Source organism: Diabrotica virgifera, chromosome 1 (assembly GCF_917563875.1).
Source record: "Diabrotica virgifera virgifera chromosome 1, PGI_DIABVI_V3a".
Classification (NCBI taxonomy): domain Eukaryota; kingdom Metazoa; phylum Arthropoda; class Insecta; order Coleoptera; family Chrysomelidae; genus Diabrotica; species Diabrotica virgifera.
Window position 1 is genome coordinate 290,388,878 of NC_065443.1, and position 24,432 is coordinate 290,413,309.

The 24,432-nt window shown below is 31.1% G+C and overlaps 2 protein-coding genes across 3 annotated transcripts in view; one reads left to right on the plus strand and one right to left on the minus strand.

The window, feature by feature from the left end:
• LOC114332208 (zinc finger protein 91) overlaps positions 1–1,516 on the minus strand; it is a 55,573-nt gene extending 54,057 nt beyond the window's left edge. Inside the window, exon 1 of the mRNA XM_028281959.2 lies at positions 1,211–1,516. Within this exon, the coding sequence (XP_028137760.2) occupies positions 1,211–1,409 (199 nt within the window). The 5' untranslated portion in view covers positions 1,410–1,516. The remainder of the gene's footprint in view (positions 1–1,210) is intronic.
• A 358-nt stretch (positions 1,517–1,874) lies between these two features.
• The window catches only part of LOC114332210 (uncharacterized), a 77,278-nt gene continuing 54,720 nt past the window's right edge, over positions 1,875–24,432 (plus strand). For both annotated transcript variants that reach the window (XM_050642123.1, XM_050642124.1), the window contains exons 1-3: positions 1,875–2,297; positions 6,557–6,785; positions 20,973–21,167. In XM_050642123.1, the coding sequence (XP_050498080.1) occupies positions 2,176–2,297; positions 6,557–6,785; positions 20,973–21,167 (546 nt within the window). In that variant the 5' untranslated portion in view covers positions 1,875–2,175. The remainder of the gene's footprint in view (positions 2,298–6,556; positions 6,786–20,972; positions 21,168–24,432) is intronic.

The window sequence follows — 24,432 nt, forward strand, 5'->3', positions numbered from 1 at the left end:
TAAACATGCCCTGGAATCTTATATGAACAAACTGGGGAATTTCCCCCATCACTTTCACTACGGTCAGCTAATAAAGAGAAATGACAGCCTATCTCGCTCAAGAAGACTTTAACCAATCATTTATGTTAACGCCATATCTGAATGTCACAAATAAAATAATCAAACGAGGCTTAACTCGAGGCTTAACTCGGCAATGTCAATTCTGTCAAAAGTAATGACAATGAAAGTTAGTGGAAATAATTTTCCATTAGTTTACAGTTTTTATTGTATTATCTTTAACGATTTGTTCTTAGTAATTTCAATTTAAGTTGGTTCCTTATCCTTCGTTGATAAAGTGTAGTTTTGTTTTAGTTACGAAACGAAAGAAGTTTTGTGTTGTGTTAATAAAGAAACTGAACATGGTTTATTATTGTTGTGTACGGTTGTGTACAAATCATAGAAAAGTTAGAAAAATGCATAGATAGGTAAATAGTAATTAGTTTATAACTGTTTTATCTGAAACGAAACAACAAATAAATACACGTAGGTACCTATATTTACAAAAACATTGTCTAACTTTTTTTATATCCCTTTTCCTTACTAAATTTGACAGCAAAAATAACATATACATTTTGTAACTTGGGAATTCCGAATAAGTTATAAGTAGTACTTAGATATTATTTAAATAAAATACTTTAACAAGCTTTGTAAGTTCTGGTATTTTATTTTAATAATATAGGTGAGATTATTTCTCCTAAAATAAGAAGATATTTTAATTAGTAACAAAAGGACCCGCAAGAGGCGCTGAACGGATGAAATTAATGCTTGTCCATTTAAATTTCCCGCCAAATGGTGATTAGTTAACACTACGGTCGCATGTGGCGAAAGGAACCAAATTTTTACAGTGAGTTGCCTATCTATCCGGTAATACTATATTATTTATCTATGGTAATACTATATTATTTATAATTTACTATATTATTTATTATTTATAATTTATATCCGGTAATACTATATTATTTATCTATGGTCATAAATGTGTATTATCATGGACTTACCCTTTTTCCTATCATTTGTTAGGCACTGAAAAATGCTCATGAAAAGGACAATAGGTCGCCAGTCTATTGAAAAAAAAACCATAGCTCATCGAAACCATGAAGAAAAAGAGACCCAATTGGCCAAACAACACCCAAGTATGACTGTTGAAGACATTCACATATTTATATCTCACCTGTGTCATCTTCTTGTTCATTCTTAATAGTTTCAATGTCCAATTCTGTGGCTAATTCAGTCTTCGTATACTGTTGGTCTATACTATCCAACCCAAAATCAGGTTCATCAAATTCTTGCTTAGTTTTGACTTCAAAATGATTTACATCTTCACTCCCTAACTCTGATTGTTTTAAAGTAACCTCATCTGTGGATTCCATAATTTTAAACAGGATTGGACACTTCCAGGAAAAAACAATAATAAAATCAGTAACAATTCAATAAAAATATACGATAGGAACTTTCAACTTTCAACTAAAATTATTTTTCAAATACAAAACAACAAACTGTTTGTATTTTGTTTTTGATCGACTTTGACATTCCTCGATTAAATTATTCTTCTTTTTTAAGTGATAGTTATAATATCCATCTTAGAAAATCATCCATTTTAGATGTATTGCAATCTCTGATTGCAATTCGCTTTGTTTTCGCAAATTTATAGAATTTTTGCAGAAACTATAGAAGCTTTCATTCTACTTTTTATTTTGTCATTCTATCGGGTCTAAATAGCGGAGGAGTTGTATCGGAATAGTTTTAAATCGTTGACCCCAATGACGACATTGATTGACTCAGGATTCCACTCCACTGACTTGACTTGACAGTGTACTGACTGACTACTGACATATAACGTCACCATACAACAAATGTTTTGGCACCAAAACCAAAATCTTGATTTATCTTCATAAATACATTATGATGATGTGATGTTAATTTAATTAAAAATAGAGTTAACTCGGCATAATATTGTTAGATATTAAATTAAAACAGTGATTTATTCTTAGGTACATTTTAGATGTACTTTAAAATACACTTATTGTAACATATTGTAATGTGTGCAAAGTCTAATAGGGTTCCTATAGACATAGTATATATATTTTTATTTTCATTGTTGTAAGTTGTAAGTTGTAACAATCTTAATAGACAAACATGGATAACTTACCTGCTGAAATTTTAATGCAAATCTTACAATATGTAGAAACATTTGATTTAATCCAATTGTGTAGGATAGAAAAGTTTAAGGTTTACTTAAAAGAAAGGAACTTAATAAGGTAATTCTATTTAATTATATGTTTATGAACTCTGTATTGTAATTATATAAATTCTGTTGGTTTGGAAAATCTTCACTGAGACTCCTCTTCTTCATCTTTCTGTGTAGACATGACTGTGTTTTTCAATGTGCCTCCAATAAGTTGTCATTCCATCGTTGTCGTGGTCTTCCCATTGATCGTCTTCCTATTGGAGAACCGTCTGTCACAGTCCTTACTACTATATTTGTTGTCATTTGGCTTATGTGAAGTTCCATTTTTATCGTCTCTTTTTCACCCAGTTATTAATGGTGTCCACCTTGCATCTCTGTCGTATGTCTGCACCTATCCCATAATGTCTTACCATCGATTTTTCGAAGTGTTTTCGTCTCTGCCGTTTCTAGCATTATTTTTGTACTTTCTGTATCAGGTTGTGTTTCTGCCATGTATGTCATTATTGGTCTGATGATTTTTTTGTAAATTCTGCCTTTCACTTCTTTTCTGATATTTTTATTTCTCCATATTGTGTCATTCAGGCAGCCTGCTTTATTCACCTGAGCTTTCTATAGCTAGATAGTGTGATGCCTAGATATTTAAACTCCATCACTTGTTCTATTATCTGACCCTCCAGCTCTAATTTACACCTTATTAGATTTGTTGTTATAACCATGCATTTAGTCATTTTTAAGGAAATTAACATGTTAAATTTTCTAGCGGTTATATTAAATTGACGCAGCATATGTTGTAAATCATCTTCACTTTGACAGATTAGTATTTTGTTGTCTGCATAGCAGCTTATTTTAAGTTGTTTTTCTCCCATTTGGTATCCTTTTTTTGTTCTTACTTTTTTTATTGTTTCATCCATGATCAGGTTGAACAATAGAGGACTCAGAGAGTCTCCCTGTCTTATCCCATTGCCAGCTTCAATTGGGTCAGTTAGTTCTTCATCTACCTTTACTCTTATTGTGTTGTTCTGGTAGATATTTTCGATAATTTTAATTATTTCTAGAGGTACCTTGCTTGCTTACAATAAATGGATAGCATCTTTTAATTTGACCCTGTCAAATGCCTTTTTAAGGTTGACGAAACATAAGTATGCCGGTTTGTTCTATTCTAACAATTTCTCTTGAACCTGCCTCATTCTAAATATAGCGTCGGTGCATGATCTTCCCAGTGAGACTCAGATGAATGAACTCTATGCTCTTGGAAATGTATTACTGAATAATATACCTATGAAGATAAGAGACTATTTTCTAGAATACAAAATGATGATAATATCACTTCTCCTTGTAGTGTCTATCCTTTTCAGACGTTTGCGACCATCATGGCAATCTGTACTTTGCTCACTGCTGTTCTGAAAAGATTTTTGGTTGTTGTGTTGAACTACACACATAGATTTTTGTGTGACTTCAGCCATGTTCTTGGTATTACTCCGCTTACTTAAATATATGCCATTCAATATTTTTGTTAGGCATTGTGTACCATCACTGTTAAATAGTTTTATTAGTTCAGCATATGTATTGTCAGGTCCAGGAGCTTTGTCATCTTTTAGTTGTGATATACTGCTTGTTCAACTTCATCTGATGTGATTAGTTACATATTAGAGGTCATTACATGTAGGATGGAGGTTGTTTGGACCTATTAAGTATCATAAAAGAGTTCTTGTATGTATTTGGTCCATATATGTTCCAATACCACTTACTACAGTGTAATGTTAATAGACAGATCACTACTACATACTACACACTTTCCCACATGTTTAGCATCAGTTCATTAACACATTCACGGACACGACTGCATATGAAGTCAAGTCACTTACTCCATAAGAAGATGTGTCTAGATATGAGGCATGTCCGTTAATGTGTTAACCACTTGGAACCAGTGGTGTAACTAGGGGGGTTTTGGGGGTTATAACCATAGATATAATAACAAGTAGATTAGGCCAGGTACAAATAATAGTATAGCACAGTTCGGGTTGGTGGTCTATCTATCTCTCTCTACTGGTGCTTAGCTTTCTCTCTCTGTTTGTTTCGTTCCATTACTCCCACCTCTTGGTAAATACGCTCACACTTGCATGACAGAGAAATATAACTAGACCACCGTACTTGATATTGGCGTTACGCAGAGTGTTCACTAGAATGCTTGTATGTTTGATGCAGAAATGATTACCACCACTGGCCACGTTACAGTCAGTGAACTGTACTAGGTATTTTATAATAACTAGAAATCTGATTACTCTAATTTTCACCATCAATTTCATATAGGCTATTGATTATGTATTTTAGAAAGGAACTACAATGTTAACGGGGTTTTATTGTTTCATATGGTCAATGGACCTCTAAATCTGAAAAAACGTCGGAGTGCTAACATTTAAAGGGGCGCATTTTTGAGAAAGGGGTGAATTAGTCCCTAGGCACAGGGCAAATTAGTTTGAGTTCTATGCACTTTTGGTGCAAAACGTCTACAGGAAAATTGTTCCAGGATAAATTTACTATCGAAATATCACATCTTAAAGTCAAAAATAATTTTTTTTACAAAAATATATTCAAAAGAAAAGCAAGAAAAAAACACGAAAGATATTAATTTTGTTTATTGCCCCAAAACTTTTTTCCACGGGCATATAGGTAGGCATTGCTTCACAGAAAAAAAAGCTTCCATCATTCCTCTATAAAATTACGTTTAACAGAAGTCCTTGTGATTTATAGTTTCCAAAATATGATTTTTCAAAGTTCGCCACTCACAGCGATTTTGGGCCATTTTCCTTGTTACTTCGAAAACATGGTTCTGTAACTTTTTTCTACGCAGCTTTAGGTATATGCAATGTTACATTTAATAATAAGAAGAGACAATTACCTTTAAAATGGTCTATTGCAGAAGGCAATATGACTATTTTTGAGCAGGATATGGTTTTTCAAAGTTTTATACTTTTAATGATTTTTGATATATTTTATGATTATTTTTAAATTTCTGATTATAACTTTTTTTTTGTATATTTAGGTATATACATTGTGCAATAAAAAATAAAGTTTATTTTCTTTACTTTAAAAAGGTGTATTATAAAAAAATTTAGGACTATTTTTAAATAAGCTATGCTTTTTCAAAGTGTGACATATAGAAAACTTTTTTATTATTAACTTTATGAAAAAAATTTTTGTTTATAAAATGCTCTGCATAGTCTAAAACCTAAGATGCAATTATCAGATATAAAATTTTATCAATAGTGTATGCATGGTATGTTAAAAATATGAATTTCGCTCGAGAGTAAAGTACCTTTATATTTCACAATATAGAAAAGTGTTATTAAGAAAAATTATTTGGAATTAAAAATTATGTAATAATATTGTAATTATGTTCTTCTAATTAAAAAAATTAAAATTTTTCTCAAATTACGGATACCCTTGGATCCTTTTAAAAATAGTCCTAGAATTTTTTGCAATACACATTTTTAAAGTAAAGAAAATAAGCTTTTTTTATTCTACAATGTATATACCTAAAGGTACAAGAAAAAAAGTCATAATGAGAAAGTTAAAAAATAGTCACAAAAAACATCAAAAATCATTAAACGTATAAAATCTTGAAAAACCATAACTTGCTTAAAAATAGTCGTACAACCTTATACAATAGACCATTTTAAAGGTAATTGACTTCTCTTTCTACTAAATGTACCATTGTGTATACCTAGAAATGCGTGTAGAGAAAGTTACAGAACAATGTTTGCGAAATAATGCGGAAAATGGCCCAAAAATGCTATGCGCGGCGAACTTTGAAAAATCCTATTTCGGAAATTACAAATCCTAGAGACTTCTCCCAAACGTCATTTTAAAGAAAAATGATGGAAGTTATTTTTCGCTGAAACGATGACTATACCTATATTCTTGTGGAAAAAACTTATGGTGCAAAAAACAAAATTGCTTTCTTTCGTGTTTTTTTCTTGCTTTTCTTTTGAATATATTTTTGTAAAAAATAATATTTTTGACTTTGAGATGTGATATTTCGATGGTAAATTTAACCTGGAACAATTTTGCTGTAGACGTCTTTGTACCAAAAGTGCATAGAACTCACCCTAATTCACTGTGTGCATAGAGACTAATTCACCCCTTTCTCAAAGAAAATGAGAAAGCTCTCAAAAACGCACCCATTTAAATGGTAGCACTCCGCGGTTTTTTCAAATTTAGAGTTCCATTGACCATATGAGACAATAAAATCCAGTTAACGTTGTAGTTCCTTTTAGCTCTCTTATTTTGAACATAATCAATAGCCTAATTTATAAAATACCATTTTAGCATCTGTGATTTATCAAAAAGATATGAAAGCAGCGACATGAATCTCTTTATGATAATTAAATACGAAATGGATAGAGATTTCATAAAAGTACTCAATATTAATGGAATTTATTGGATTCCTGCAGAGAAGCTCAGAAAGCTTATCATTTCACTTAATAATCTGGAAGAACTTCAGGTGATCGATACAAAGTTAGGATTTTCAGATACAGACACTGAATTATATGAAAAGGTAAGTTAAATATAAGGAGATCATTTTTTTCGTATTATTACTGCATATCGCCGGTCCGGAATAAGAATGATGTAACTGCAAAAAGCCAAATTTTTGAGAAGAGCAAAAAAACGATTTTTAAATATTTAAAATAGGAATTATCCCTATTGGTTCGAATTTCATTATCTTAATTTAATTCCCCCATTGTGTGTGTCTGTTTGAGCATTATTGGCTTCGGAGTCAATGTCCATTCGCCATCTTACCTTTTTGGAATTATTTGTATTATTTATGCTGAAGCTCTAAAGGAGTGCTTCCTGCTTTCTACTGATTTGTTTAGGTAGGTATCCAATCACAATCCTGCTCCAATTTTACAAAGAACTGTTTTACATACCTATATCTAATTTTCAACGATTTTTGTTTTTATTTGGAATTATTTCCTTTCGTTGTGATTTTTTTTAATCATTTTTTTATTGAGGTGGCTTTTGAATGTTCTTGGATAACTGTTATTTTTTGTATAATTGAAAATTATTAATTCAGTTAATAAATGTGATAATTTTTTCACTAGCTATGTATTCAGTGATTGTAATAATTTATATGTACCTACAACAAAAACTAATACTCAATCGAGAAAAAAGGCAAAGTATTACAGTGATTTTTTAATAATATATTGTTACTATGGAACGCTTACAATTTTGAACATCTTTAGCAACAAAATACTTGGATCGCAGAATATATCTTGATGTATTCTCTGCTTCTATCTTCCATAAATAATACACAATAAATAACGTTTTATAAAGTTTACCTCTTAAATCAATTATTTATCAAATACACTATACAGGGTGTCCCGAAAAGATTGGTCATAAATTATATCACAGATTCTGGGGCCAAAAATAGGTTGATTTAACTTCACTTACCTATATGCAATAGTGCACACGAAAAAAGTTACAGCCCTTTGAATTTACAAAATAAAAATCAATTTTTTTTCATATATCGAAAACTCTTAAATATTTTTCATTTAAAATGGACATGGGGCATTCTTATGGCAGAAGCATCTTAAATAAAAATTAAAGTGAAATTTGTGTACCCCATAAAAATTTTATCGGGGTTTTATTCCTTTAAACCCCCCCAAACTTTTGTGTACGTTCCAATTTAATGATTAGTGCGGCACCATTAGTTAAACACTGTTTTTAAAACATTTTTGCCTCTTAGGACTTTTTCCATAAGCCAGTGTTTATCGAGATATTTTGAATATTTATCGAATCCACCACATATTTGTATATGGTTAAGTACTATTATAGAGACCTGTTAATAATCTGAAAATTGATTTATAATTTACATTAATAGGTATATTTTGAAAAAGAAGCCACATCTCGATAAAAGGTGACTTATCAAAAAAAGACTTGAGGCAAAAAAGTTTTAAAAACACTGTGTTTAACTAATGGTACCACAGTAATAGTTTAATTGGAACATACTCAAACATTTGAGGGGTTTAAAGGAACAAAACTCCCATAAAATTTTTATGTAAATATATTAAAAAAGAAGCCGCATCTCGAGAAAAACTCGCTTATCGAAAAAATACTAAGAGGCAAAAAAGTTTTAAAAACGGTGTGTTTAACTAATGGTACCACAATAATGAATTAATTGGAACGTACACAAAAGTTTGGGGGGTTTAAGGGATCAAAACCCCAATAAAATTTTTATGGGGTGGACAAATCTCACTATAATTATGTTTTAAGATGATACTGCCATAAGAATGATACGTGTTCATTTTCAATAAAAAATGTTTAATAGTTTTAGATATATTGAAAAAAATCGATTTTCATTTTGTAACTTCAAAGGGCTGTAACTTTTTTTATGAGCACATTTGTACTAAGGTAAGTTAGGTTCAATCGAACTATTTTTGACTCCAGAATGTGTGGTATAATTTATGACCAATCTTTTCGGGACACCCTGTATATTTATCAATATTATTTAATTACCAACTAAAAATATTCCCGATTCATGTCAAATAATTATTTAAAATTGTCACTGATTGTCAGTGTCTGACTGACAATATTCTATTCGACTGAGTGCGTTGTATGACAAAGATAGATTTGGAAAATATTACCACGAACATTGAGTTCATTTTTTTCGAATCCTGAAAAAACCAATAAATATTTTTAAAAAATTTAAACGCAGAATGAAAGACTAAATTATTACCGAGGGCCGAAAGTCCCTTAGAATAAATAAAAAGTTTATTTTGAATGAGATATTTGAAATTAAAAATAACACTAAATTTTCTCTTAGTTTTTCACCCCTGTAACTTATTAAAATAAACATTATAGAAGTTCTTAGGGACTTTCGGCCCTCGCTAATAACGTAATCTTTCATTCTGCGTTTAAATTTTTAAAAAATACTTATTGGTTTTCTCAGGATTCGAAAAAAATAAATCCCCATTTGAATAGCATTGCAGCCGAAAAAACGTACCGATCCTCTTAAAATGGTCTACTGTATAACGTTGTACGACTTTTTTTAAAGAGATTATGGTTTTTCAAGGATTTCTACTTTTAACAATTTTTTATAATATAATATAAAAATAAAATAATATATAATATATTATATAATATTATATTATACAGGGTGTCTGCGTAACTTGGAACCATATGGGAAACTTTTTTAATATCAATTTACGAAAAAAAGTCATTCTTTATAAAGTGCTCTGCATAGTCTAAATCCTAAGATGTAATCATCAGATATCAAATTTTGTCAACAGTATACGAGGTATGTCAAAAAATATGAATTTCGCTCAAGAGCAAACTACCTTTATATTTCAAAATATCAAAAAATTTTATTATGAAAAGTTATTTGTAATTAAAAACCATATTCAAATATGCAATAACAGCCTTCTACTTGAAAAAAAAAAATTTCTGAAATTTTCCTAAATTACCGATTTCGAAAATAATTTTTATTTATTAGACATGTAATAACTCTTTTACTAATAATTTTAGGAAAAAATTTATTCTTCATAAAAATCTGTGCATGGTCTAAACCTCAAGATGCAACCATCAGTTATCCAAGTTTGTTAATTTTATACGAGGTGTGTCAAATAATATGAATTCTAGAATTCTTTCTAAATTCATATTATTCGACACACCTCGTATAAAACTAACAAACCTGAATAACTGATGGTTGCATGTTGAGGTTTAGACCATGCGCAGATTTTTATGAAGAATAACTTTTTTTCCTAAAATTATTAATAAAAGAATTATTACATATCTAATAAATAAAAATGATGTTCGGAATCACTAATTTAGGAACATTTCAGAAATTTTTTCAAGTAGAAGGCTGTTGTTGCATATTTGAATATGGTTTGTAATTACAAATAACTTTTCATAATAAAATTTTTTGATATTTTGAAATATAACGGTAGTTTGCTCTTGAGCGAAATTCATATTTTTTTAACATACCTCGTATACTGTTGACAAAATTTGATATCTGATGATTGCATCTTAGATTTAAGACTATGAAGAGCACTTTATAAAGAATGAGTTTTTTTCGTAAAATTGATATTAAAAAGTTTCCCATATGGTTCCAAGTTACGCAGACACCCTGTATATTATATGTAATACCTAATATAAAAAAAATATTATTTTTTACATTTTTTACGATTATTTTTGAAATTTCTCATTATAACTTTTTTTCTTCTACATTTAGGTATATATTATATTATATAATAAAAAGCTTATTTTGTTTACTTTAAAATTGTGTATTACAAAAAATTCTAGGATTATTTTTGAACAAGATATTATTTTTCAAAATGTAATAAGTACTTGCAACGATTTTTGATTTTAGGATTATTTTTTAAATTTCTCATTATAACCTTTTTTTTACTCTTACTTGTACCATTGCACATGCCTAAAGTTACGTAGAAAAAAGTTACATAACAATATTTGCGAAATAACAAAGAAAATTGCCCAAAATTGCTGTGAGTGGCGAACTTTGAAAAATCGTATTTCGAAAACTGTAAATCCTAATGACCTCTACCAAACATCGTTTTAAGAAAATATGTAAGTTTTTTTCTGTGAAGCAATGTCTATACCTATATCCCCGTGGACAAAAGTTATGGGACAAAAAACAAAATTTCTTTCTTTTGGGTTTCTTTGTGCTTTTTCTTTTGAATATATTTTTGTAAAAAAATATCTTTGACTTTAAAAAGTTATATTTAGATAGTAAATTTAACCAGGAACAATTTTTATGTAGACGTGTTTTTACCAAAAGTGCATAGAACTCACCCTAATGTAACCTGTGCCCAGGGACTAATTCACCCATTTCTCAAAAACGCACCCCTTTAAATGGTAGCACTCCGCGGTTTTTTCATATGTAGAGATTCATTGACCATATGAAATAATAAAACCCCGTTAACGTTGTAGTTCCTTTCTACAATAGTACATAATCAATAGCCTATTATTCCAATCGCAATTATATCCGGTTGTTCCATAGGTCTCATAGTCCAAATTACATTATCTGTACATACACACTCATGCATTTAGGACTTGTTGATTGAATGGAATTTCCAAAGAAAATCTTCGTCTTCTGTCTCATCGTCATCTGTGGCTTCAATGTTGAGTTATGTTGTTTCATTGTTTACTTACTTACTCCGTGGGATTACAACCCTTCGTGGGTTTTAGCTGACTCCACAGCATCTCTGTCTTGAGCAACCTCTATCCAATTTTCCACGCCCATAGCTTTCAGGTCTCCTGCTATACAGGGTGAGTCATGCGGAACTGTACATACTCCTACCTCATATAGAGGCTCCTATGGGGAATAACAAATGACCATTAAAAAGTGTCTGCTCCCATTGTTTAATAATATACAGGGCGAGTTTCGCATTTTGACAGAAATTTGTATTCGTCATAATTTTTGAACGGTCAGATCGATTTGTCTCTTATTTTGATCAATCGTTACACTATTACCACCTAATCAACTGATTTATTCAAACTAGAAAAAAATCAGGCCTGGCTTTAAAAAATTTGTTCGTTTGGGTCGTAGAAAAAATTTCACCCTGTATACGCTTTTTGAATACTCTAATATGAATTTTACAAATTAGACAAATAGGCAATTAAAATGGCATATTTATTTTTTCCCCACACGATTACTTAATTTTTTATAAAAAAATCAAATTTGACTATGAATTAAAAGTTTGGTAAAGTGAACCATAGATTTAAAAAAATTAACTTTTATTACAAAAATTATTTTTTTTAACAAATATTTAACTTATGTCCAGTTATGTCCAGCATCAATGTATATAGACCATTATGTCCATTTTTATGTCAGAGCCACCACCACCATTTTTAGAGCAAATTCCTACTTGGTATCTAGCTACATTCTGGTCCATAATATCAACTTCAGCTTTCCTTTCACTAGTTTTTTAGCTTTTGCCGATGATCTGGAAGGCTGATCCTCGTCAATATCATCATATATTTCGAAATCTCTTTCACTATTTCGTAAAACAAGTTCAACGGGTGCTCTTCGAATTCTCGACAGCCTGTTAAAATCATTATATTCCTCATCACCAAACTCCTCGTCTGTAAGCACATTCGATTCTGGGGTTTCAGTACCTATATATAGCATCAACGTCTAAAGTTTCAACGGCATCAATTATCTCCGAAAGAGAAACGCTTCTTGAAGAGAAAACCCTTTTCTGGAGCAAATAATACTTTACAATTCCAAAAGTTCCGATTTTTGCTCCCAGTATGTTCCTAGCGTTATATATATGCAACACCAAAAATTAAAGGTATTTTTTACAAAACCAGGATAAAATTTCTAAAAATAAGAAAAGACATTAATTTATTCTCAATTGAAAACACTTTAAACAAAATATAATAGGGCTTTTCATCGACTGTCATTTGTTTCGAGCTTCTGTCATAATGTTGTATAGTCTGTGTATAATATTAATATGCACGGATTATACGACATTTGACAGAAGCTCGAAACAAATGACTGTGAATGAAAAGCCCTATAACAAAAGAATAGTAAAAATATACTTGACTTGATCCATTTTTACCATAAATAATAAACACCGTCACATAAAACACTTAACTAAATAAACAGGTTATATCAATTCCTCGAACCAACTGCTGAAAACTAGTAAAGAAGTGTCCCTTGAAAGTCTTGAATCATCATCTAATTAAAATTAGAATCACTTCCCGATTTTAAGGCTTAATATTTTAGCGGTTTCTGCATTACATACAGAGAGGTCCTAAATTATGGAATAAATTCATTTTCTCTAAAATGGACGACTATAGAGAAAAATCCGGAAACCGGTCGATTTTTGTTTTTAAATTACAACTTTTTGACATATATTTCATACTAGTGATGTCATCCATCATATTCATCAGTGAGCGTGATGACGTAATCGATGATTTTTTTTAAATGGGAATTGGGGTTGTGTGGCACCTCATTTGAAAGGGTTTTTAATTCTCTATTCAGTAATATAAACAATAATATTATTATTTATACAGGGTGACCAAAAAATATTTTTTTAATTAAATTAATTGACGCAAAAAGAAGAATGTATGCAATTTATTTAACTCAAAATACATTATAGTGCTGTCAGCAAATACAAAAAAATGTTTATTTCACAAATAAACATTTCTTTTCGCTTAAATTAAATCACAAACAGCCTTTCACCTACCACTTGGCAGTTTGAACATTTAATTTAAGCGAAATAACCCGGTCTATATAGACATTTCAAATAACAAAAATTGCCGGAGAGCCAAATTTTGGTGGAGAGCTAGGGTATACCATAACAAATAAAGTTTAAAAAGTCCCCATCGATCCCATGTGTGCGTCAAAAGTTATTCGGGGTCAAAGGTCAAAATTTGAGAATTTTTGGATTTTTTCGAAAACGGTAAGTTTTATCAAAAAAAAAACCTTAAACCAAAGTTGTAGATCTTAAAATTCTCTACAAAAATAGTCCTTACTATTTTTTCCTAAGAGTTGCCATTCCTGAGATATCGCGATTCAAAGAGTCACATTATACATGATATGCACACGTTTCCACACCACCTGTGAGGTAGTGTACTCGGCGCGTTTTTTTTACCGTGGTTTCCCCTATAGGTCTACTCCACTAACTGTTTTGACAATTTTAGGATAATTTAAGGAAACAATACCGGTCAAGTTCTAGATATTACCTTATTATTGATATTGATTATTGATATTGCTATTGATTATTAGGTTAACTATTGTTTTGATTTCTTTAGATATTTTAATCAGATTCATATTCTTGAAAGTCTACTTCAACAGTCAAGTCTTCTTCGATTTCATCTTCTTCCTCTTCCTCTTGCTGGATGTTCAAAAATTGTTCAAATGTGACTGAGTCATTGGTCTCTTCATTAAAATCACAGGAGTCTTCCTCTGTTGTACTAAACTGGACATTTGAGCAAGACTGACCTTGGCAGTTGGTACACACTAGAGAACACAGCAACCCGACTTTTTTACATCCACATTTGGCACTACAACCTTTTTTGCAATTGCAAAAAATAGTGTTAAGGAGTTTTTCTGGAGCAGGTGGGAGTAAGGTTTTAATCGGTTAATTTCCAACCCCAGTCTTCTGGATTCAGTTCATTGCCTAGCCATGTTTGAACTTGATAATATACTCGATACAAATGTTGAAAAGCAGATGCTGATGTTGGAGGAAGACATGATAGTTGTACTTGTTTCTTGTTTCGCGTATTTTTTACAAAAGTTAAGTATCGGTATTTATCAAGACAAATAATTTTTTTTGGAGCTCCATAAACCGCAAGAAGCTGAAAGAAAGCTGAAATGTTAACTGACAAATTAATAGCTGCGAATATTGAAGTGAAACAAGCTAAAAATGACGCAGATGTCCTTATAATTGAGACAGCAATTGAAAAATTTAAGGCAACAAACACAACAATTGTAGTTGGTGAAGGTGTTGATTTGTTGGTACTGATTACTGCAAGGACTCCAGTAGATAAAGTTATTTAAGTTAACAGAGATATATTCTTCGAATAGTTTATCGGCTTATCCCAAATGCCAAAAGTACATTTTATTTTTACATGCGATAACCGGCTGCGACACTACGTCCGCAATGTTCAGAAGGGGCAAAACGTCAGTACTTAAATTATTCGAAAAAAAAAAAAAAGATTTTACTGACTACTATAAAGTTTTTACAGAACTTGATTCTACACCGCAAACAATAATTACGGAAGGAATTCGCTTTCTTCTTGCGGTTTATGGAGCTTCAAAAAAATTATTTGTCTTGATAAATACCGATACTTAACTTTTATAAAAAATACGCGAAACAAGAAACAAGTACAACTATCATGTCTTCCTCCAACATCAGCATCTGCTTTTCAACATTTGTATCGAGTATATTATCAAGTTCACACATGGCTAGGCAATGAACTGAATCCAGAAGACTGGGGTTGGAAATTAATAGATAATACTCTGGAACCGATTAAAACCTTACTCCCACCTGCTCCAGAAACTCTCCTTAACACTATTTTTTGCAATTGCAAATAAGGTTGTAGTGCCAAATGTGGATGTAAAAAAGTCGGGTTGCTGTGTTCTCTAGTGTGTACCAACTGCCAAGGTCAGTCTTGCTCAAATGTCCAGTTTAGTACAACAGAGGAAGACTCCTGTGATTTTAATGAAGAGACCAATGACTCAGTCACATTTGAACAATTTTTGAACATCCAGCAAGAGGAAGAGGAAGAAGATGCAATCGAAGAAGATGCAATCGAAGAAGATTTGACTGTTGAAGTAGACTTTCAAGAATATGAATCTGATTAAAATATCTAAAGAAATCAAAACAATAGTTACCTAATAATCAATAGCAATATCAATAATCAATATCAATAAAAAGGTGATATCTAGAACTTGACCGGTATTGTTTCCTTAAATTATCCTAAAATTGTCAAAACAGTGGAGTAGGCCTACAGGGGAAACCACGGTAAAAAAAACGCGCCGAGTACACTACCTCACAGGTGGTGTGGAAACGTGTGCATATCATGTATAATGTGACTCTTTGAATCGCGATATCTCAGGAATGGCAACCGTTAGGAAAAAATAGTAAGGACTATTTTTGTAGAGAATTTTAAGATCTACAACTTTGGTTTAAGGTTTTTTTTTGATAAAACTTACCGTTTTCGAAAAAATCCAAAAATTCTCAAATTTTGACCTTTGACCCCGAATAACTTTTGACGCACACATGGGATCGATGGGGACTTTTTAAACTTTATTTGTTATGGTATACCCTAGCTCTCCACCAAAATTTGGCTCTCCGGCAATGTTTGTTATTTGCTAAGCATTTTGATGTCTAAGTTGACCTGATTAAAAAGCAAGGTTTATTTGCCAAATAAACATTTTTTTTTATTTTGTGACAGCGATAGAATTAGTCTAAGAGCTAGTGAACCCTCCGACTAACGGTCGTCCTGTAAGGCTAGAAATTTTTCTAGTGATAATTCATAGCACACCAAGGCTAAAAACCATGACCTGGCAGGCCTCAGTGGTGCACGTGTATCTACCAGGTGAATCGAAAAGTGCAAATTTAGGGGGTAAAATAAACTTTCTCCTGTAAGGTTTAAATTTAAATATGTGTTTGAGTAAGTCATTTAGAAGAAATGTGTAAAATGACAGGCGATTCTGAAGAGCATAAGACCTTGCCAGGCGAGGGGAAAGATTAGGGTTTTTTCCTAAAATTATTCTTTTTGCATCGAACAATTTTTTTTTAGGTTTTTTCAATCATTCCAAACAGAAAACGTCTCTAGTGATTTTTCTCTTAAGTTAATAGTTTTTTGCAATGCCGAAGAGTTTTTTGCAATAAAATATCGAAAACCCCTTTGTTTTTTTAATTGTTAATCTAGCGGGTGCGACACTGTAGTATAAGTGAGGACGTTTGAGTTTGCATGAATTCATTATCTCGAGAATGGGCAAATTTCAAGAGAAATCCTCAGACAGGTCGATTTTTATTTTTGAATTAGGACTTTTTAGCATATATATAATACTAGTGACGTCATCCATCTGGGCGTGATGACGTAATCGATGATTTTTTTAAATAAGATTAGGGGTTGTGTGATCGCTCATTTGAAAGGTTATTTAATTCTCTATTCAGTAATATAAACATTAACAATTATTTATACAGGGTGTACAAAAAAATTTTTTCTTCTATTTGTCAAATTTAATCAAAGTTAATTTAATAAAAAAAATGTTTTGTACACCCTGTATAAATAATTATGTTAATGTGTATATTAGTGCAGAGAAAATTCAATAACCTTTCAAATGAGCTATCACACAACCACTACTCTCATTTAAAAAAATCATCGATTAGGTCATCACGCTCAGATGGATGACGTCACTAGTATTATATATATGCCAAAAAGTCCTAATTTAAAAATAAAAATCGAACTGTCTGAGGATTTCTCTTGAAATTTGTCCATTCTCGAGATAATGAATTTATGCAAACTCAAACGTTCTCACTTATACTACAGTGTCGCACCCGCTTGATTAGCAATTAAAAAAACAAAGGGGTTTTCGATATTTTATTGCAAAAAACTCTTCGGGATTTCATCAATCAATGTTTAAAGAATATCTACGTATCTTGGCGACATTGAAATTTTTAGATAAATGTCCGATTTAGGGTTAAAAATATCCGATTTCGCAATTTTCAAAATTTTCAATCGCTTATATAACAAAAACTATTAACTTAAGAGAAAAATCATTAAAGCCGTTTTCTGTTTGGAATGATTCAAAAAACCTAAAAAAAATTTGTTCGATGCAAAAAGAATAATTTTAGGAAAAACCCCTAATCTTTCCCCTCGCCTGGCAAGGTCTTATGCTCTTCAGAATCGCCTGTCATTTTACACATTTCTTCTAAATGACTTACTCAAACACATACTTAAATTTAAACTTTATAGGAGAAAGTTTATTTTACCCACTAAATTTGCACTTTTCGATTCACCTGGTAGATACACGTGCACCACTGAGGCCTGAGAGGTCATGGTTTTTAGCCTTGGTGTGCTATGAATTATCACTAGAAAAATTTCTAGCCTTACAGGACGACCGTTAGTCGGAGGGTTCACTAGCTCTTAGACTAAATGTATTTTGAGTTAAATAAATTGCATACATTCTTCTTTTTTCGTCAATTAATTTAATTCAAAAATTATTTTTTTGGTCACCCTGTATAAATAATGGTGTTAATGTTTGTATTACTGAATAGATAATTGAACGCCCTTTCAAATGAGGTGCCACACGACCCCTATCCCCATTTAAAAAAATCATCGATTACGTCATCACGCTCAGATGGATGTCGTCACTAGTATGAAATATATGCCAAAAAGTTGTAATTTAAAAACAAAAATCGACCTGTTTCGGGATTTTTCTCTATAGTCGTCCATTTTAGAGCAAATGAATTTATTCCATAACAAGCTGACCCGGCGAACTTCGTACCACCTTAGAAATATATAAAATTTACTAAATTCACATGTTTTTTAGTTCCAAAAATTGCGCTTTGTTTATCGTCATGGTAAAAGCTAAGGGCACGGCACATTGTATATATCTGAAATCAAATGGCAAATCTGTTGGAATCATCGGAATACGCGGGACAAAGACATCCTCTCCTTTGTATTTCTCCTTGGTGATTGTGGCCCAGCAAATTAATAATAAATATACTTGAGAGTTACATTGAGAAAGTAAACTACCAATTAATCGCCACTACTACTTTCGATACATAAACAACTATATTGCTGTTTACTGAGTAAGAAGTGACACCGTTAGACGCCTGGTGGGATGACTGGTCTTTCAACTGATAATTATTACTGGTCAGTTATCGAACTCGGTTAGAAATTATTGAGTTGCTAATCTGGCTATTAACAAATAAGAGTACGTCATAAAAGGGCAAACATTCAGTGGTGTATGTATTTTTTAATTATCCTTGTTCCTTTGACACCATAAACTTTATTGGTCTTTGCCTGTATAGTTATGTCCTTGTCGATTGTCGTACATTCATAGTTTTCAGGTCGTCTTCAACTTCAAACAACCATATGGTTCTAGGCCTTCATTTATTTCGTTTTCATGTCGACATCTACAGTAGAACCTCGATTATCTGTCAGGGCACCGGACCAAGGGTATGACGGATAATCGAAAAGACGGTTAACAGAACATTAAAAAAAAATAAAAATTTATAGTACAACTCTCAAATTTCATTTGTATGTTTTGTTTGACAATATAAGAGGGATTTGTGTTCAGACAATCGAATAAATTTAAAATATTCTGAAATCTTTGTTTTACTGTTGCTTCACATTTTGCGACGGCTAAATTTCTTAATCGGGATAAGATCATGCAATCTACTTTATTGGATTCTTCTTGTTGAGAATACCACTCGATGAATTATTGCATGTGCGATGCAGCTTCTCTAGATTATTTACGCAAATCTTTGTCAGTTACAATATATGTTCATGAACATAATATTATCTACAGTCAAATTCCAAGTCTGTGTCAGCTTCTGAATCTGTTTGGTCCGCCTTATTGTTGCCATTTCAACGATTTCTTTATCTGTCAGCAATGGATAGCCGTTTGTGTTCTCATCACAAATCAAATTAAAGTTTTTTTTTATTTTTTTACATTAAAATTTTTGCTTATGTAGTCAATACAACGTCTCTATGTACCCTGACGGTTAACAGAGGTGACAGTTAATGGACAGACGGATAATCGAGGTTCCACTGTATTGTAATATTTTCGTTATTGTTTTTGTATCTTCTTGTCTCTAGATATATACCAGCCATAACAGTCTTTCACTTCTCACAAATTTTACATTTTATCATACCCTCCATTGAATTCATTAATTTCGCCGATTCTCGATACTCGCGGAGTTGGCATCTAGGTTCATGACTTTAATTAAGATCATCATACGATCAAATGCATAGCTTGCGAGTCTATAAGGAACATACATACATACATACAGACATTCATTTTTATTTATATAGAAGAGGTAATATTTAGATGGCTATTAAAAAATAACGGTTGGTGATAGAAAAGTGAAAATTTAGGATTGTATGTATCTTTTGATTCTACATCATATAAAATTAACAAAGAACAGTTAGTCCAAAAAAATAAAAAATAATTATGGTGGGGGCAAGCCCCCTTTTTACTTAGATTAGTCGTACCAACTCAGAAACCATCCCGGGTTCATGTACAACAACTTCGATTAAGGTCATCATACGATCAAATGCATATTTTGCGAGTCTATAAGGAACATACATACATACATACATACATACAAACATTCATTTTTATTTATATAGATGGAAGAGGTAATATTTAGATGGCTATTAAAAAATAACGGTTGGTGATAGAAAAGTGAAAATTTAGGATTGTATGTATCTTTTGATTCTACATCATATAAAATTAACAAAGAACAGTTTGTCCAAAAAAAATAAAAAATAATTATGGATGGCAAGCCCCCTTTTTACTTAGATTGGTCGTACCAACTCAGAAACCATCCCGGGTTCATGTACAACAACTTCGATTAAGGTCATTATACGATCAAATCCATAGTTTGCGAGTCTATAAGGAACATACAACAAACATTCATTTTTATTTATATAGATTCAGGACCTCTCTGTATATGTAACGCTAGGAGCTTAACGACGGACGTTCTACACCTTCGGCAAACAATTAAGGGTTTGCATGAAATTTTAGTATGTTATAGTTTACTTCAGAAAACTTGATTTTTTAAAAATTGTTTTACCGTGCCGTTTAATGACTATTAAGGGTCAAAGTTAAGTTTTAACATGGGCTCTTAAGGGAATTCTTAAAAAGTTAATAACTTTTGACCCAAATTTACGATTTTTAATTATTTGTGCTTAAATTAAACGTTTTTTTAAGGAATAACATATTAAAAAATGAGGATTGTTTACCGTACCATTTATTTTTAATTTATATATTATAATTAATTCCGTAATTTATTCCGTATTTTCCGTAATTTATTATAATTTATTTTTATAAAGCATTCAATACTGAAACATATGATTTGAGTATTCTGCTATAATTGCATTGTTACCAACTTTTGCTTGCATATAAGTTTCCCTCCCTTTCCTCTGAGAGGCATATAATACCCCGCAACGAAGGTGTAGAACGTCGTTAAGGGTTAATAAACAGAAATTTGTATAAGTTTAGAATTTATCAATATTAATCCTGTAATTTCAGCTGAAGAAATTAGCAGTTTGTGTCGATCGTCTGGGATTAATGGCTTCTAAAGAAAAAAGGTTTAAGTCTTTAAAAATGCTTTTTCTTAAATTCATCTGTAATAAAGTCAAATGCAGTAAGGTCATGGAAGTGAATAACACTACGGCAGACTTCACTTATTTCATACGCATTAATCATCAATTAGAGGAACTCTGGGTAAGTGACATTTTTATTATATATACTTTTTGTCAGAGGCTTCTTTCAGTGCTTCACAGTTTTTCGATTTCTTTCTAGCGCATTAAGTTGGAAACAGTGACGGTTTGAGGCATCATGGGGCCCCAGGCGGCCATAAGAAGTAGGCCCCTTTATATCGACCATTTACTTAAAAAACAAATTTACAGATATTTATGTTGTTTTGGGAAGTAGTTACTCCAAAAATAAATTACGACAATGTAAAAAAGATCATTTTTCTTTTTTTTTTTACATTTCGCGACAACTTCTGATTAATATTCCATAGCTAATATGCCAACGAAAAAAGGGATATTGTGTCGATATGTGATTTTGCCCTGGGGATGGTACCCTCTTGGATTATCGCCACAACGAATATTTTACTGTGCAAAATATGAAGAACGAAAGTAAATTGCAAATTATATTGTTGTTTTTGGAGTAATTATTAAAGCAAAATACTTTCGTACTTCTTACGTTGCACATTAAAATATCGTCGGCTTACTGCCAAAACCCACTAACTCCATTTTTAAAATTTTGAGAGATCTACTTTTTAAACTTTAATTTGAAATTGAAGATCGACTGAATTTAAAAAAATTATTTAAGAACTGAAAAATATTTTTGTCATATTTTTCAGTTCTTAAATAATTTTTTTAAATTCAGTCGATCTTCAATTTCAAATTAAAGTTTAAAAAGTAGATCTCTCAAAATTTTAAAAATGGAGTTAGTGGGTTTTGGCAGTAAGCCGACGATATTCGTTGTCGCGATAATCCAAAACAGTCGTATATTCGTGGAATACACCATATCAAGTTTTTTCACTAAATCAATACGTTTTGTGTTATTTGCGAGTGAATATGTTCATTTTTCAACAAAAAAACACCTTTTTAGACGGTTTTTCGCAAATAACTCCAAAATTAAGTATTTTTAGTCCAAGTAATGAAGCTTAAAATAGGACAAAACCTCGCAATTTTTACAGAATGGATCGATTTGCTTGAAAATTTGAGAGTAAGTAGTGGATAGTCCAAGGATCAAAATCTATATGATGCCGAAAGGCGCTTTTACCATGAGGGTGGTTGCCACCCTATGTCGGGGGTGAAAATTTTTTATTATATTTTGACCGCAAAAGTTGGTAAAAACATTCATTCTAAGCAAAAAATGTTCTATACATTTTTTTGATAAAATTAATAGTTTTCGATTTATTCGCTATCGAAAGTGCTACTTTTATATTAAAAAAATTAATGTTTTTAATCAGTTTTCTGCAAATAACTCAAAAAGTTTTCGTTTTATCAAAACAACTTTACTTAACAAAAATGTACCTTTTAAAAAAATAAACAAAACCGTTTTTTTAAACTTTCTTTAAGACCAATAGTAATCGAGCTATACTTTATTATATGTTAGCTCTTCTTCGTCAAATGCTAAATATTGTAGTTTTAAAGTCAAAAGACGGGAAAACTATGCATTTTTCGAGGATAACTTGTTTAAACTAATTTGAAGTATTTAAAAATATCTATCTCCAGAAATCAAACAAAGTCTTTAGCTTAAAAATTAAGTGGCTTATAATGAAAAGAATGTCAGACCCTATATTTTTCAGCGAAAAAGTGATTGAAAGCAAACCCCTAATCACCACCCTGAATAAAATTAGTCATTGACCTTATTTCGTCTTCTTTACTTATGTATTATTAATAGGTTTTAGAAGTTTAACTGGTTTAGAATGATTAGTTTTTGAAAAAATGGAGTTAAAAGCAAATATCGAATTTTTGAAGTGTGGTAAAAAATTTTCTTTTCTTCAGAATAGAAAGATTATCATCATAGATACGAAAAAATATTTAAATATGAAATTGTAGCTTAATTAATTCCCAAGAACTTGGTTTGCAAAAATTTTTTTTACGGTAAAAATTGAGTGAGCTATTGACAATTAAATCTTGTAATAACATGCAAAAATCACCTTTACCAACCCTTTCAAAGTTACCACTTTTTGCGACTGAGGATTTTAAAAGAATTTAATATTAATAGTCTTATACATCTTGTAAAAACGTACAAAAATATTTTTTAGCAAACTTTCTAAGATAAAAATTAAAAAGGTTACGGTTAAAAAATCAATATATTTTTTTGAGAAAAAAAAAGAAATCCAATTGGAAGCATAATAATGTAAGTTAGCTTTGCTTTTAGTCATTGGCCTTATTCATTCTTCTTTATTTATGTATTATTAATATATTCTAGAAGTTTGACTGGCTTAGAATGATTAGTTTTAAAAAAAACTGGAGTTAAAAGCGAATAACGACTTTTTGTAGTTTGGCAAAAATGCCATTTTCCTCAGAATAGGTAGGAAGATTAGCATCAGATATACGAAAAAATGTTTTTATATGAAATTGTAGGTTATTTAATTACCAAGAACTTGGTTTGAAAAAATTTTTTCTACGGCAAAAATTGAGTGAATGGTAAATGAGTATATATCAAAAAACATTGATTTTTTCTGTATAAAACTAACACTTTCGATAGCGAATAAATCGAAAAGTATTAATTTTATCAAAAAAATGTATAGAACATTTTTTGCTTAGAATGAATATTTTTATCAACTTTTGCAGTCAAAATATAATAAAAAATTTCCACCCCTAAGATGGGGTGGCAACCTCCCCCATGGTAAAAGCGCCTTTCGGCATCATATAGATTTTGATCCTTGAACTATCCACTACTTATTTTCAAATTTTCAAGCAAATCGATCCATTCTGTAAAAATTGCGAGGTGAAATGCTTCGGTTCCTGGACTATTTATCGAAAAAATATTCTTATAAAAAATATAGCGTATACAAAATTTAAAGAAATGGTGTATGTATGATGTACACACACCCAAACTTATATGGAATCATCTGATATTTTTTACTATTCCGTGCGAATTTAAAAAAACGAAGACACGAAGTCAAACAATATTTATTTTAAAGCAATTTAATAACAAATACATAACAATTAAATAAAACAATAAATTATTTAACAATCAAATTGAAAGTAGTTGTTTTAAAGTCAATAGCATACAAAATTTCAATGTAAAAAAATAATGTTTAACTTGTTTTCATTTATTTTTTTTATTTTGTGGTAGTCATTGCTACCACCTCTAGTCCTTATGCAAGCTTCAGTTTGCGTGAGCACGCTCCTAATCAAATTATCAACATTTTGTTGTGGTAGGTTGCTCCATCCTTTAAAAGCAGCTTGTACTAACCGTGCGGTGTTTTGTGGATTATCCCGGCGAGCTCTAATGTTTC